This window comes from Nelumbo nucifera, chromosome 8 (assembly GCF_055504915.1).
Source record: "Nelumbo nucifera cultivar China Antique chromosome 8, China Antique-T2T, whole genome shotgun sequence".
Classification (NCBI taxonomy): Eukaryota; Viridiplantae; Streptophyta; class Magnoliopsida; order Proteales; family Nelumbonaceae; genus Nelumbo; species Nelumbo nucifera.
In genome coordinates this window covers 2,531,450-2,547,618 of record NC_142656.1, presented here as the reverse complement: position 1 = coordinate 2,547,618, position 16,169 = coordinate 2,531,450, and the positions used below count along the sequence as shown (strand labels likewise).

Sequence of the window (16,169 nt, the reverse complement as noted above, 5' to 3'; positions counted from 1 at the left end):
CCACTCAATAGGATTAGAAATCTTAAGCTCACTATACAACTATTTGAACAAATGTCAAACCTAAAAGTGAATTTTGAGAAAAGTTGTATAGTTGGAGTCAATATGGGAGAAGGGGAATTATGTGTGTGTGCAGACATTTTGGGATGTGTAATATCGAATTGGCCTCTAAACTACCTTGGATTACCATTGGGAGATAACCCTCAGAAAGATGAGTTTTGGGCTCTTGTTGTGGAGATGTTTGGAAAGAGACTTGCCAACTGGAAGAAAAACTATTTGTCTATGGGAGGGAGAATCACTCTAATTAGGTCCACACTTGCTAACCTTCTGGTTTAATTTTTGTCAGTATTTAAGGTCCCGGTCAAGGTGGCTAGCAGGCTGGAAAAACTAATGAGAGGGTTTCTATGGGAGCCAGGAGAAGAGAAGGACCATAGGGTTAGGTGGGAGATGGTGTGTAGGAGTAAGGAGGGAGGTTTGGGAATTGGGAATATAAGGAGTAGAAATCTAGCACTACTAGGGAAATGGTTGTGGAGATTCTCACTAGAGAGAGAAAGACTTTGGGTTAAGATAGTGGGTAGTATTCATGGGATGGCAAATAATGGATGGGATTCTAGGATTCTTGCAAGGACTACAAGAGCATCTCCCTGGAAAGCTGTTCAAGCTATTTTGCCCTTGTTCTCTCCCTGGATAAGGTATGATGTGCACTCAGGTAACCTCACTAAATTTTGGGAACATATTTGGGTTGGGGACTCCGCTTTGAAAGATCAATTTCTAGGCCCTTTTGCTATCTCTACCATGAAAAATGAACCAATTTCCTCCTTCCTTGTACCTTCTAATTCACCTTTTTGTTTTGGTTGGAACTTGGGTTTGAGAAGAGCTATCAGGGACACGGAGTTAGATTGTCTTTCAGCCTTATTATCCGTTCTGGATGGGGTTTTCCTTGCTCCAACAAAGGCAGATAATAGAATCTGGACTCTTACTCCTTCGGGGTCCTACACTTGTGCCTCCTTCTTTAAGGCCCTATTACCCCCCTCTCCTATTGGTTTGTCCTTCTCGGTTAAAGAGGTGTGGTGTCAACCTATTCCTCCTAAGGTTGGGAGTTTTTGTTGGGAAGCCTTATTGGAAAGAGTTAATACAGGGGATTTACTTCAAAGAAAAAGACCCAATAGATGTTTATCTCCTAACTGGTGTGTCTTCTGTAAATCTGATGGTGAGTCTAGATACCACTTACTAATTTCTTGTCAGTTTGTTAAAGGTATTTGGGAATGGTTTACTCTTTTGTTTGGGTGCAGGTGGACCCCTCCTTTGAATGTGCAAAGTTTATTCACATCCATGCCTCGCTGGATAACAAAAAGGGCCAAGATCATGTGGAGATGTGTTAGGGCTGCAGTATGTTGGACTGTTTGGGAGGAGAGAAATTCACGGATTTTCTCAGATAAGGAGAGAAGCTTGGAAGCAATCTTGGAGAGTATCCATGTTAGGGTGATACATTGGTTGAAAACTTTAGAACTGTTTACAGACTTCTCAGTTGATCAAATGATAAGAAATTGGAAGGAGATTGCAGATTCAGCTCTGGTGAAGATGACCTCAAGTTCTTGTTGGACACCTCCACCTCAAGGGTTTACCAAACTGAATTTTGATGGTAGCAGCATGGGTAATCCAGGGCCTTCCGGAATAGGGGGAGTGATAAGAGATGAAAAAGGGAACTTGTTAGCTATGTATTCCGGTCCAATTGGGGTGGGCGATTCTCTAAGGGCTGAGATTCTAGGAGCTCTTGAAGGGATCCAAAGGGCTAAGGACATGCATATTAAAAAACTGATCATAGAAGGTGATTCTGAAATTGTGGTGAATTGGCTAAAAGAGGATAGCTCTAAGCTCTGGATTTACAACAATGAAAAGAGGAAGTAGGGAGTTAAGATTCTTTAGCTCCTTTTCTATGTAACTTCCTAGGTTCTCAATTATTAATAAAATTTACTGTTATTGATAAAAAAAAAAAAAAAAAAAAAAAAAAACTTGATAAAGATGTCTATGCTACTTTGTCCCATTAAAGTGATTCTCATTTCTCTTAGACTACATGGTTCCATTAGTATTTACTAGTGGAACATTTTTTTCAGATGATGAAGAGAGAAAACTATTAAAAACAAAAGGAGTTTCAGAAATACTCCTATTATAGTGATGCCTGAGCTCACTTGACTTGGATTGTTCAGTTACTAGGATATCCTTGGATTCTAGCAGTCTGTAAATCTGAATGCAGAGAATGTAAAAGTTTGAAACTCATTTGAGAAACTGAACAATCCAAGTCGAGTGAATGATCCAAGAAAAATGAGTTTCAGAAATACTCCTATTAAAAGATTGCTTTGGTGCTTTTTCTAATATCTAAATGCAGAGAATGTCTTTTTGAAATCTGAACTTTGAGTTCTGAAAAATGGTTACTTAAATATTTTGCCCCTGAGAATAGATTAGGAAGCTTAAAATAAACTAAATAATTAAAAATTTTGTAAAAATGATTTAATTAAATAATTAAATAAAATTAAATTTTAGTCAAATAAAATTATTAAATGATTAATCATTTAATTATTTTTAAATAAATAATTACTTAAGAAATCATTTATTTTCCTTCTGCCTTCCCACCACTCTCTCTATCCTCTTGCTTATGCAAATGCACATGCCACTCAACTAGTATTATAAAAAACCTGTATATTTTAGAAGTTTGATGACATTTAACAAAATATAAGTATGGGTGCAACTTGGGCAGGTTTGATCAGGTTTAAGGCCAACTCTGGCCCAACCCTAGTTCAAAGACCAAGTTGACCGGCCCTAGACCAGCCTGAGGCATAAATTCAATACCATTCAAACTGCACTTGGGCTGAGGTAAGCCTGAGTGGGTGGGTAAGGTGTCCGTGCTACTTTCGTTTGGGTTTTGCAACTCATCTTAGAAGTAGAATATAAGAAAAACACGGAAATTTTCATTAAAATATTCTTTCTTGGCTTGTGGATATATTTGATTGCTTCTATTTTATCATCATGCTTTATGCCCTACTTCCTCATCGATATTTTTCATAATTTCTTTGCTCTATAGAGGTTTCTGCTATCTCAGATAGGATCTCGTTATTGCAGCATTCCATTTTCCACTGATGATATATCAAAGGCTATTCCTGTTATCGATCCATCAGATGTTGAACTTCCACCACTTCTGCGGGAATGTCCTTGTGCTCAGTTCCTGGTCCAACATCCAGTAGATAGACCTCTTTTGACTTGAAAGATGTTCAAGTTGAGTTCCATCTAAATATAATTCAGATGGTTACTCGTAGCCAATGGATGAAAGGGTGTCTTCTTCCAGAGTGGTTAGGTGCATCTCGTTGGGTTTTCACCAGCGTAAACTGAACAGTCCTATTCTATTGAAATCCACCATGCCACAGAAGAATCAGAGTTTAATTACAAGGTTTTGGGTGATCACCACTAGATTCAAGAATTTTTCAGATGATAAAGTGATCTTTTAGACGTCATCAATGGATGACGAATACAAAGGAAGAGGATGATGATGGTATATAGCCGTGGGATAAGAATTGCGTTCTATTAGCCTAGTATACATGTAGGCTGTAGTAATTCTATCCTTTGTAAAATAGGCATTCTTGTTGTAACTATTATTTGCTTGATTAGATAAGGTCAATTAGATTGCCTTTTTTACGGGATTGTTGTAGTACACGAATTACCTGAAGGAAATTCCCTTCGGTTGTATTCCCTTTGTTATTTCTCCGAAGGTTTATCAAAAGCTTTTGGCTTCTAAAAATTTCTGGTGTACATTGGTATCATGGTATGTTCTAAAATTTTGATCATGTACTTAAACAGCATACGACTTGACGGCTTGCCTTGAGATAAAAGTCATAAATGATAAAACCACAATATGCATTTTGATCTGGCCTAATTAAAATTCTGATCATGATATAATGGATTTATTCTATTGTCTTGAGATAAAACCCTAATATGCTCTTTTATTCATCTTCTTTGGTATCATGGTGTTTTTAAGTCTCAATATTCGTTCTTCTTGGATTTGAAAATTGGGGAAGTATTTTGGCGCATAACACTCAGTTTGAAACGAGTCAAATGACCCGTGGGGAGGAAACGGTGAAGCACCAAAAACACATTTCCCCCAACACTCCCATGCGCAAAACCGTTAGGATGTTACAAATGTTTGAAGTTAAATCTACTATCTACCGTATCAAATATGATTCTTAGGTTCCAGTTTCATGAAATTAAACTTGAGGAACATTTACATGATGTTTATAGCTGTGTTTGGTTGTCATCTGTGGGTGTTTGTTGAAAAAATGCCACCACAAAGCATTGGCGTTTATTACATATGAAGCAAAATGGAACAACTGTTTGGTTTCACTGTTTATCAAATAAATGGTTAAAAAATGAAACATTTTGATTTTTGTGCATTGGGCATTTGGGGAAATGTCAAATTCTTGTTTTTTTCAATGCCCTATCATTTTTTGAAACCAAATTCCGATGTGGCACATTTTAATGGATATTAATCTGAGGTAGAGAATAGAAAATGTTTAAAGTAAAAAACTATAAATAAATGTTTAGAGTGAAAAAATACAAACAAATGGTCTATCCATAAATGCCCACGGAATCAAATACATACTATATCAATACTCTAAATGCGTATGGAATCCCATGGTTCAAAATGCCCCCATGAAATCTGTGTTTGTGTCCAACTGTCTACAAGAGTTAAGTCAGCCTATGAAGTTTTCTTTAAAAATAAGTATGGAGCAATGTTCAAAAAATCAATACATATTGACCAATATGTATCGTATCAGGAACTTCCCGATATGTCCCTACAGAGGGTGTATTGGGGTTTTGACCAGTTTAAGGAGTGGACGGACTTTAAACTGGTCCCTCTGAATCGGATTTAAAAGAAACTAAGAAAACAACTGATATACCTCTACCGATGTATCAAACATAACGATATTTTGAACCTTGATATAAAGATCACACAATTGAAAATATGCAAGTTTGGAAATTTCTATGCTCCCATAAGTACAGTTTCTTTACCATAGAAATGTTATACCTGACTCGAAATGCTCTGTCAAAATCCAAATGAAGACCTCACTACATGTTATTTAATTGCCCAAAAGCTAGAGATATATGGACCTACTTTCCAATAGCTTTATCCATCCCTCAGAGTTCGAAACGTGGGATTCAGAGCTTACAAAATCAACTTCAGAAACATTTGTTATCATTATTGTGTCATACTTGGTGAGTTATTTGGAAATGCCATAATTTTTGACAACAAAGAAATAATATCAATCAAATCAATACTACTGATATGTATATGGCTGCTAACCCATCTACTCAAAGTAATATCAGGTTTTAGAAATGCATTACTTGGACTCCACCTGAACACACCTTTAAGCTCAACAAAGATGGGGCATCAAAACATCATTCAGGAATGGCTTCATCAGCTGGTCTCTTCAGAGATTATAAGGTCGATGGTGTGGGGGATACCTTAAAAACATTAGCATTACTTCAATTCAAATGGCAGAACTGTGGGCTATTCATGAGGGATGCAATCCAAAATGGTTTTTTCCCTCTCATTATTAAATCAGTTTCCTCATCCACTGTTACTGTCTTCACCAACACTACGCAAATCCTTAACCAATGTCCAAATGTTACCTTGTTAGTAGATGATGACTCAATGGAGAAGTTGTAAGTTGCTTGTTAGTAATTGAGAGAGGAGAGGCATGAATATAGCAGAGAAACCCACGTGGATCGTGCCTTGCTCTTTAATCGTTTCTTTGAAATAATACATTACGAACAAAGTAGTAGAAATAAATTAATTGCATTTTTTGTAAAAAATAAATCAACTGTAATTTCTAGACCGTTGCCCAGAAAACAATTCATATTATATCAAGCAATACCTGTCATGATTTAGAATCAGCATGCATTTACTTTTCTTTTTTTGTTAATTTTCCCGTAATAATAAAGATGTAAGACCCCAGCTAGGGCTCTCTATTTGCTTGATTTTCATTCACGAATCAACGGTGGAACCGTAACTGGGATTAACGTGTAGTTTTTCCATCCGAAAGCCTAAAACAAGAGAGTTACATTAGTGTTCTATATTATATACCCCAAAATGCTCGGATATGTTACTTGAAATTTTCAAAGAGGGTAGAGAACACCTGAGACCAAACAAGGACGACCATTTACAGAAACAGATGACCTCCGTAGTTTAGGTAATTAGAGAAAGAGAGAAATCCAAGCGTCAATGAAGCCTCTTGTGCTTGTCTCTATTACTCGTGGAAGTAGTTGCAGCAGCAACGCCCTGTAAATCAGTCAAGGAGAATGACCGCCAAGAAGAGAAAGTTCGTTGAGAGGACGACGATGAATTCAGTGATGGTTTAGCCTGAGGGTGCAGAGGTGGAAGAAGTCTAGGCGGTGAAGCGTTTGAACTTGAACCCTCACTGGTATTATTGCTCTCAGAGCTGCTGCTCATGGCCACTGCCAGAGACAACGTGCTTCGACTGGAATTGGTTGGTCTCTTGGATATTCCCCCACCATTACTTCTCAGAGGGAAGCTTCTATTTTTGTCCCATAAATTACTGCAGGCCAACAGGTTCTTGCGCTTCCTGGTATAGGCGTTCTCTGGTTTGACAATGTCTTTAATCGACGTAGAGGAGGCTGCGTCCGCTAGACTTGTGAAGGACTTTGATTTGCCACAGTAGAACTTTGAAATGCTTCTCCTGTAACCAGCAAGACAAATGCGTTACCACAAGAATTAACCAACCATTTCATGAAATGAAGAAAGGGGCTAAGAAAAAAGAATTCCATTTGCCTCCCTCTTCCAGACAAGCACACAGAGAATGATATCCAATCTCAGCTGACAATGCTGAAAAAAACCTTCTTTTTTTGTTACAAATGATTTGTACAATGGTCAAAGCAGATATTATCATTAGCACCTGATACATTCGCATCGCAGAGACCAAAACAAGCTTTATTAGCGAGCTCATGAATTATGTTCCATTACACCATGCTCTCTAGTAACTGGATTAGATAAATGTTCAGGAAATGGCGCTTCTTGAATCTTGAATACATGGTTAATGAAATACAAGAATCATTCCTTGGGGCATTTTAGGCACCTCTGGTTTAGAATACTGTATTTCATCCCAAAAATTATGTTTAAATCGAACAAAGTTTGAATTTCCAGACAAAAAAAAAAAAAAAAAGGAAAGACCCAAGGAAAAAAGAAAAAGAAATGAGGTTTCAAGAATGCCAAATTGAATCGGAAATAAGGTGGTTTTCTAGTTACGTAATGCGGCAGAAGCGATTGGAGTAAGAACCCATTGAAACCCTTGGATTAATCAGCAAATCCTCAACCAGATCCGCAATTTCGGAAGCAGACATCAATACTACCCTAAAACAAATACAAAGTACAAAAGAAGGTAAAATCCACACACAAACACACAGAGATCATTACAAATGTTCACATATTTCTAGTATATCCTTGATCATTAGAAAGAAACCCATCTTTCACAAATAATTAATTAAACGGGAAAGACGGAAAGGCAAGGTTTCAGTTTGCGGAAGTAATGGTGAAAAAAACAACATTTATGTTCAATATTTATCGCGGGATCGTCAAACGAAAGGGCAATTAAGATCAATATTTTCGTTAGCTCAATAATAACCATGACGAACTTGAACAGAAAAAGAAACAGCATATTTGTTATCCGATCGAGAAAAAAAGAACATAGGAAAAGGAAACAAGTGGTTGAACAAGAAACCCACCTCGTTGGCAAGACGTCCTCCAAGGCGTTCATCGTGTCCAAAGGCCCCTTATACGAACTTTGGACCTCAGTCTCGCCGGAATCTTCTCCGTCAGACCCCGCTGACGACCTTCCCGAATCGCTATTCCTTCCGATCGAAGAACTACAAGAATCGAAATCTTGTCCTGTTTCGTCTACCTTGTCCGCAGATGACGCCATATTACCCCCCGGAAACCGCCGATCTCCCTCTAATACACCGGGCATCGTCCTCCCAGACTCCGAGGAGTCAAAGATCGGCATGCACGACATCCCTCGAATGAATCCAGAGCCTTCGATCCTGTTACTGCTTCTATCCAGAGCAATCGACATCATTTCAAATTCTCGTAAAATTCCAGAAAAATATAAACCCAAAGTTAGAGAAATTCCGAGCTGGTTTCAGTGGCGGAGTGAGAAAAATCCCTTCGCGATCACGATCACTCCTACAACCGATTCCAACCCCATCATCCTCAAGATGTCAGGGAGAGAGAGAGAGAACAAATTATATCAACTCCGCAGAGGCAGAACTAATCCAGACATGAAAAAATAAATACAATTGATGGGGCAAGGCGAGAGGCCTTATCCTCATCCACTCTGCTATAAAAATAGGAGAAGATTATTATTATTTATTTTTAATAATTAAAACCTGAACAATTTTAATGTAGCAATGATTCTATTTTAAGTAAAACATTTCTTGTCTTTAATATTTACATCAACGGTCATGACTCAATCATCTGACTATTTTAGAAAGAGAGTAGACACTTGTGCGGCTATGATTTGCTGCATTATAAGTGATGTGATATCTCAGTTGCAGGATGTTTCGTCATTACTTTAAAGTGCTGGAAATAGATTGCCCTGACTGCTCGTGGAACTTGCCCGTTTCTTGCAGGTAACAATTCGTCGAGGACGATCATGATCGCGCCACGTGTTTCACCCTAGTAAGGACAACTGGAATGGAGACGCGTGTTATTGTCCCGTTAGATTGATTTGTTCAGGCAATGACGTGGCCCGGGAATTGGAGGGTTGTTAACGTGATTAGTGAGACTGAGGAAGTATGTCAGTAAGGGCACGGCTTATCTGAACGAATGAAGGCCGAAGAGGATGCATAATATTAAAGTGGGGCCCACTCCAATCGCCGTGGATAAGATCTTTCTCCCGACCGCGTACAGTGACCATTCTTTTTTCTTGTCCTTCGACAATCAATGAGTCTACATCGAATCGGTCTATTGCACTCGCATGGTTTTGCTGGTTGAGTCGTCCAGTGAAGAACTGCTTAGAAGGTTGAGTTATTGGTAGGACTAGGATTAAATGATTTTTTTTTCCGGTATTAAAACGTGACCAATCCAGAGGATATCTACCTGATAGAGATTGGGCTGGTGGTAGCGAATTCACATCTACGCCCCACAAACGCCTTATAGTATATCTCAACCGTGTATTGGGTATATTTCCTACTGATAATGCCTCTTATGCATGTTGAGATATGTATGTGGGGCGTTTGTGTAGCGCAGATTTAAGTCCTGTTCGTGGGGGATTAAAAAAAGCTTATTTTTTTGGGTAAGTGATACTCATCTCCTAGGTGGATAAATAATTTTTCCACTTGGAAGAGAATTGTGAAAACTTAGATGGAACAAAATATGCTCCTTTAAATAATAGGTTTTTTATGATTAAAACGGTCATTATTTTGTTTAAATGAGAAATAAAAGAACATAGGTAAATACATTTGCCCGAGGTAAGTGTTTCTTGGATAACATTTATTTGGATAAACAACTTATCGAAAAGCAAATAAGGATTTAAAGCCATATCCAATTAAATTATTAGTAAAAATTTCCTGTCCAGTTTTTTACGAACGATAATGGGATGTATTTGATTAAATTGTGAGATTGATATTGCTGAAACCTCCCCCGAATTTGGTAATTGCAATTACCTTCCTTGGACTTTCTAAAAAGAGACAGAAATGTTCAAAATATCGATACAATTATTTTTATTAAAATGCTTATTTTCTAAATTTTCTCAAATGCTTAGTCTAAAATCTTTCAATCTCTTTTCTTAAATAGATTTATTCTTCAAATTTGCCCTTCATGACAATCACTCAAAGGTAAAATTGAAATTTTAAAATTATTTTTTTTCTTCGATAAAAACCAATCTCAATAATAATTGTATAATTATTTTAGACATTTTCATATTTTTATTAAAGGATTGGTAACTATGTCCAAAATTTCAGGCGAAATAATTGGAGAGAGGTTTAGCAACGATCAGAAACTTAAAAGGAGGTTTCAGCAATTTACCCAAATAAAATTCTTAAAACATAGCTAAGTTACAGACTTTACAACTAGGCTGGCTTCGGAATTGTGATCCAGCGTGAGCCGCCGAGTCTATTCAAATTAGATCCTCCGAATCAAAGAATCAAATGGGATTTGTACGGGCGGCCCGAACGACACGTAGTGATAGTGGAAGAAGGCGTCATGACTTATGTGGGTCCCAAAATGGTCTCCACGATCCATCTCTTATCGACCACGTGTCCCAGAATTCAGGATTACTTACTTCAAAATCATCACCTTTTTGAAGTCCCCATCGTCTTGCCACGTGGTGCGAGTGCTATCCGGTACGAAGAGGGGCCAAGCCCAACAACTAACCTGGCCCGCTAACGCGTAACGCTACCTTTTATTATCCTATCCGGTTTGGAAATTTTGGATTCAAACGTGAACCCGTACTGTTCCGAGTTCCGACTGCACACCATAGGCCTCTCAACACGTGACTTCCGAAACTATTGCACATGATAATCAAAAAAAAAACTTTTGAGACTAAAGAAACTTGAATTTGTCTCCAAGGATAAGGAAGAGGGTTCGTGCTGTCTCCAACTAGACCTACTCCCGACAAAATAAACCGATACATGAGTCGTCGGGAGTCACAACTAACGAGATGAGCTTGGCTTTGGCCCATCTGAAAATATGGGTTGACCGAATGATGTATTATTGCATGATTGCATTTTCTTTCATAAATATAACTAGGGAAAAAAAGGATACCAACCAAACCGATTGTGACTCCATCTGTTTGTAAGTTTGTAGAAAGATTTCGGATCAAATACTACTGTCAACAGGGTTGGCCGATTGGGGTTAGAGTTTGAGGAACGGGCAGTCTCTTTAACCAATAAGAAGAAGAAGAAGATCGGGAGAGCGAATCAGCCCCCCACAAGATTGTCTTTTACAACGTCCCGCAGCACATTTAAATTATGTATTAGGAATACTTCTTGATAATAATACTAGAAATGATGATATCATCATCGAAAAATGTTTATAATACACGACAAAGATGTGCTGTAGGGGACAATCTGATAGGGGGCTGATTTGAATTCGAAGATCGGATGTCTAACCAATAGATCAGATCTCCTCCATCCAACAATACTTCTGATCTCTTACCCATAAACTTTTTCCACATCCTTTTACTGCTATGTATTGAGACATCTCTTTATCAATGATTAACGAAATATTTTTAATGCACATTTGAAATGTTTTGTGGGTAGAGATGTGATATCGATATAAAAGTTTTGGGCAGGAGATTCAGCCTCATTTTGATTTTGTCATGCGTTACCTTATATGAAATGAAACTGGTTCACATGAATAGAGGCTGAGGTTTCTTATTGTTAATGTGAAAAAGTATTATATATTTTCTTGTTTCCAGTCTACTTAGAAATCATTCACCACTCAGACACTCCGGCTCTGTTACAAAGAAGGCGTGTTCAACGGGTTATTAGCTCAATCAAGGGTAAACACGACAATATATAATGTGTCGTCTGGATTGATTAAAATTCATCATATTTCTCTGGTCACTCGTCAGTCTGGTCCACCGAGATGTCCATATTTTTGGGCATAGATTAAAAGGTTAGTAGTTGAATTCATTTTGGAATGGTTTCAACTGGGGCTCTGTATGACTAGACCCCATAAACTAAGAGGTGATTCACTAAATTAAGAACTGGGCTTGCCATGCATGACCAAACTGTTTAGTGGCCAATTTAGACCTTGTCAAACCATACGAAGTTAGGAACTGGAGGGTTAATTGGATTGTACCTGAATCACATCCATACCCTCGTGTGAAAGTTCATCGGACTTAGAAGTATGAATAAGCACAATCCCACTTATATCTCGTGCTGAAATTTAATTAATTACAATGGAGGCATTAAGGATCAAAACAAGTTTTGATTCTCAAGGAATGGTTCAACCTAAAATGCTAGCTGTTTGGTGATGTCGTTGAATATGCTTTTATTCTTTAGCATGCCCACTCACGCAAAAGTCTATAGGGCTCAAGGTATAAACAAGCATAGGTCCGTCCATATCTTGTGCTAAAATTTAATTAATTATAATGGACGTGGTGAGGATCAAACACTAGACCACTTGGTCAAATAGATTCTAATACCTTCTTAAGTAAATATTCAATATAAAAGGTTAAGCTGGTAGATGAGATCCCTGAATATGTTTTTATTCTCTAACAAGTGAATTGGTCATCTCCATAGGATAGGATCATAACATATGCATAGGAAAATGTATATTAAGGACAGACATTTACAAAAATAAGACATTTATAATTTTTTTTTTAGGGAGGGGGCATTTATAAATTCTAGGAAAATTGATATCCAGAGCAATAAATAGGCAACCGAAGGAGATTGTCTTCTATCAGGAAAAACCTGTGCCCATGCCGTTCTAACAGCCTTTTGCAACCTTGTATTGGGAATATTTTCCCATCAAATAAAGCACACAAGTATAGAGATATTCTAAATGCAAGATAGTAAAAGCTGATCAGACGAGCTTCGCCCTGACTGAAGCCAAACTCTACCAGGAGAACTTTGACAGCATGAGTTTTACTGAATACCCGTTAGATTGGTTGTCACTTCATATTACTAGTTGATTAGTTATCAATTTTGCTTGCCTTTCCTTGTGGTAGATAAAGAGGGAGATACACGCATGGGGTGGTAGCTCCTATTACGTGTTATAGTGAGTTTTATTAAAACACGTTGCAACCAATTTACTTAATTGACCTTTCATGATGTTTGTATTATGACCTAAAAAACTAAAAAAAGGCACCCAAATCAAGTGGAAAATGCTTACGGGCATGGTCATGTGATTATTTATTTCTATGATGTATATCCTAATTAACCATTCATATATCATGCTTTTAGAAAGAAATAATGTTTGGTTTTAGCAGAATGAAGAAAAAAATTGAACGATGGCATTTGGTTCTTCGTCTAAAGCTATAATTTACACATCTTCTTTATTTTTACAAAGAACAAAATTTAGAGACCAAATCAGCCCCCCACAAGATTGCTCCCCAAAACGTCCCACAACACATTCCCACCATGTATTGAGAATATCTCCCAATAATAACATCATTATTTTAGGATTATGATCAAAAAATATTTTCAATACATAGTGAGGATCTGCTGTGGGACGTTGTGGGGGGCAATCTTGTGGGGGGCTGATTTTATCAGGGGATTTTGAGTTAGTTTTGGGGATTTTGAGAGCATAGAAAGTAGGTTATTCCATTAACCAAAATACCTATATTTCTTTTTTTTTCTTAATTCATGTAGAGTTTATTAAAAAAATTCATTTTCTCTCTACCATCTTTCAAGTGTGTAATTAATTTTTTGATATAAGAAAAAAAAAGTTATCAATACTTATAAAATTATCCCTTTTAATAATGATTTTTTATGATACTAAAATTATCACCCGGGAAATAAAAAAGAGAATGCGATTACCCAGAAAACGTTTACGGAAAAAACGATCGGCGCCATGTATAATTGGAACTGGTTAGATGAAGGCTTCTTATAATAGTGAAATACACTACTTTAATTGTAGATGTTTGTGGCATTTTACAAGTGTATGATATAAGAACATTTAGAGTTGCTGGGTGTCGATTGTTGTGCATTAATCACAAATCAATTTTTATTTTTGGAGTTGAGAAAATCAGGAATACACCCCCACACCAGAAAACAGGGTAGTTGCGTCATAAAAACAAGAGGGGAAACCGGTCTTCAGGTGTACAAGAGGAAACTTGCAGCATATACACGCCAAAGTTCTATCTTGTCATGGAGAGCAATGGAATGGGGGAACAACCAGCGGCGGCCTTGCATGAATTAGGAATGCTGCGAACTGAGCTTTGCAAGGACACCGACGGCTAGGGAGTTGATGTACGTAGTGGGCTCGAGCTTGGAGGAGTCCCAACGTTGATCATCGAAATTGTCGTATCGATCGGGCCCGCCGACAATGGCGCCGGTGAGCTCATTGGGATTGGGCAAGTCTTCTCGGAACCAGTTAACGAAGCTCATGGGGCAGCTAATGGGGGCGTTGGGTGCCAAAATAGGAACGGAGGAGCCTCTGTGGTGAGGCTGCTTCGGTGGGTTGTTGCCGAACCCAACCATGTATGATCTCCCTAATGGGTTTTTCCCAAGCAAATAATCCATCTGAAATTAATTTCCAGAAGAAGAATTCAGTTAATCTCATCCGGGTTGGGCATGCTAGCGCTTGAGACTTCGAGAGAGGAGAGACCAAAGAGAGATTAATCTCATTACCTGTTTCTTGGCGAACTTCATGAGATCTTTCCAGTCAAACTCTTTGTTCCCGCATGCCACCTTCTGGTTGTATTTAGCAAGCACATCGCTGTAGACACTAAACAACAAAGCAGTGCCTGTAACATATTGCGTGTTGGCTCCATCTCTGAGGTGAATCAACCCACCTGAAAATTCAAAGGCACTAGCAGTGGATTAATTATGGTAGTGTGTGTTGATTAAGATACTCTGGGTAGCAAGGGACAAACCTGGAGTGAAGTAGATCTGCTTATAGGGGCTCTCAGGAAGCACAGAACATACAAAGCTGTCGGCCTGCTTCTTGAAGTTCTCTAGACTTTTCTCCCCTCCAAAATACAACTGCAGAAGAGAAAACTGAGCTGAGCTTCTGTTATATATATATATATATATACTAAAATAATAGGAGAATTAAAATAATTAGAAGGAGAGAGATCTTTTAATTTACTGCAGATAGAAGGATTTGGGCTCCAGCATATTTGAGATCCCAACTGAATTCAGCAACGCTTGCACTGATGGTTTCCTCTTGAATGTATTCTAAAAACACTGGCTTCATGGAAGCCATGTATAACCATGAAGCTGCCCACAGCAGCTCATCCTGCATTTTAACCCAATCATGTTGATGTTGAAAGAGAGACACACAGAAACAGACACAGAGAGAAAAAGGGAGGGATTACATTATAGCCAGAATAAGAGCAATAGAATGGGCACTCTCCATCAAAGGTTCCTTTATGTGCTTTAGAAAACAGAAAGAGCTGCACATCAATGACCAACAAGATAAAGAACAAAACAAGTCAAATTAATAAAGTAAGTGGTTATTAAACCATATAAATTAAAAGAAACAACATCCCCCCATGATGATATGTAGTTCTTCAATTACCACTTTTGCCTTGTTGAGGAGTTTACGAGAATACAAACGATCTGTTTTCCTGAAAACAATGGAGGAAGCAGCCAATGCTGCAGCAGTCTCAGCTGCAATTTCTGTACCAGGGGTGTTGCTGTCAATCTTTAGAAGTGTTCTCGGGGAATCCATGTTTTCCGGTCGCACCCAACACTGGTGATCTTTAACTGGGTCTCCCACCTTTTCATCAAGAGACAAAACATTCCAATTCATCATAAATTTAATCGATCTTATATATAAAAGAAACAATGCAGCAGCCTCACCTGCACCCACAGAGTGTTGCGTTTGGAACTAGCCTTGAGAAAATAATCTGTTCCCCAGCGGATGGCGTCTTGTACATTATGCAATTCCCCAGCTGCTTGTAATTCTGCACGATAAAAGATGGCACCCCAGGCCAGGGTTGTAATGGTGAAAGCCATGGGGAGACCATACTTGACATTGTCTCCTGCATCATAATAACCCCCAACAAGATCCACCTGAAAGCAAACAGAGAATCTGAATTATTCCTTGAAATATCTGATTAATTACTTTTCTTTTAGGTGACTGAATGTCAGTGAGAGAGAGAGAGAGAGAGCTACATCAGCAAGTTTTCCATCTTCAAGCCCAGAGTCTCCTCTCCAACGAAGCCTACAATTTGAAGGGAGCTTCCCTGACCTCTGTGCCTCCAAGAATATAATTGACTTGGTGAGTGCATCTTTATAATTAAAATCACCATTAACGACCATAAACAATCCACCGAAGAGAACGAACCAGGCCACTGTAAGGGCAAATGATGACCTTACAGAGAACCCCATCTGCCTAGAAACTAAATTAAAACAAAATAAAAATTAAAAAAAAAATTAAAACAAGTTTATTATCAGAAAAGAGGTGTGGACTCCGTTTGAGTCGAGTTCAAGCA

The 16,169-nt window shown here is 38.2% G+C and overlaps 3 protein-coding genes across 8 annotated transcripts in view; 1 reads left to right on the top strand and 2 right to left on the bottom strand.

Moving 5' to 3' along the window:
• The window catches only part of XI-I (myosin), a 90,778-nt gene extending 86,991 nt beyond the window's left edge, over nucleotides 1–3,787 (top strand). For both annotated transcript variants that reach the window (XM_010263581.3, XM_010263582.2), the window contains one exon: nucleotides 3,115–3,787. In XM_010263581.3, the coding sequence (XP_010261883.1) occupies nucleotides 3,115–3,256 (142 nt within the window). In that variant the 3' untranslated portion in view covers nucleotides 3,257–3,787. The remainder of the gene's footprint in view (nucleotides 1–3,114) is intronic.
• Nucleotides 3,788–5,751: 1,964 nt separating this feature from the next.
• On the bottom strand, nucleotides 5,752–8,418 carry LOC104600558 (hybrid signal transduction histidine kinase M-like protein). 5 transcript variants are annotated; one of them, XR_016079348.1, is made up of 4 exons: nucleotides 7,786–8,389; nucleotides 7,310–7,414; nucleotides 5,922–6,743; nucleotides 5,752–5,796 (listed from the first exon to the last, which is right to left on the bottom strand). XR_016079348.1 is itself a non-coding variant. In XM_088892764.1 (3 exons), the coding sequence occupies exons 1-3, from the start codon at nucleotides 8,133–8,135 to the stop codon at nucleotides 6,266–6,268; spliced, it is 933 nt and encodes a 310-aa protein (XP_088748890.1). In that variant the 5' UTR covers nucleotides 8,136–8,389; the 3' UTR covers nucleotides 5,752–6,265. The 5 variants fall into 5 exon arrangements, 2 of the variants coding, with proteins under 2 accessions (XP_088748890.1, XP_010261880.1); XR_016079349.1 differs by having other exon boundaries at nucleotides 5,752–6,090; nucleotides 6,183–6,743; XR_735688.3 differs by lacking the exon at nucleotides 7,310–7,414 and having other exon boundaries at nucleotides 5,752–6,090; nucleotides 6,183–6,743; nucleotides 7,786–8,395.
• Nucleotides 8,419–13,597: 5,179 nt separating this feature from the next.
• GH9A4 (glycosyl hydrolase 9A4) lies at nucleotides 13,598–16,159 on the bottom strand. The gene is made up of 8 exons (XM_010263577.2): nucleotides 15,850–16,159; nucleotides 15,535–15,747; nucleotides 15,251–15,451; nucleotides 15,048–15,125; nucleotides 14,819–14,968; nucleotides 14,604–14,712; nucleotides 14,359–14,522; nucleotides 13,598–14,250 (listed from the first exon to the last, which is right to left on the bottom strand). Exons 1-8 carry the CDS (start codon nucleotides 16,063–16,065, stop codon nucleotides 13,924–13,926), a joined length of 1,458 nt encoding a protein of 485 aa, XP_010261879.1. The 5' UTR covers nucleotides 16,066–16,159; the 3' UTR covers nucleotides 13,598–13,923.
• Between the last annotated feature and the right edge of the window lie 10 nt (nucleotides 16,160–16,169).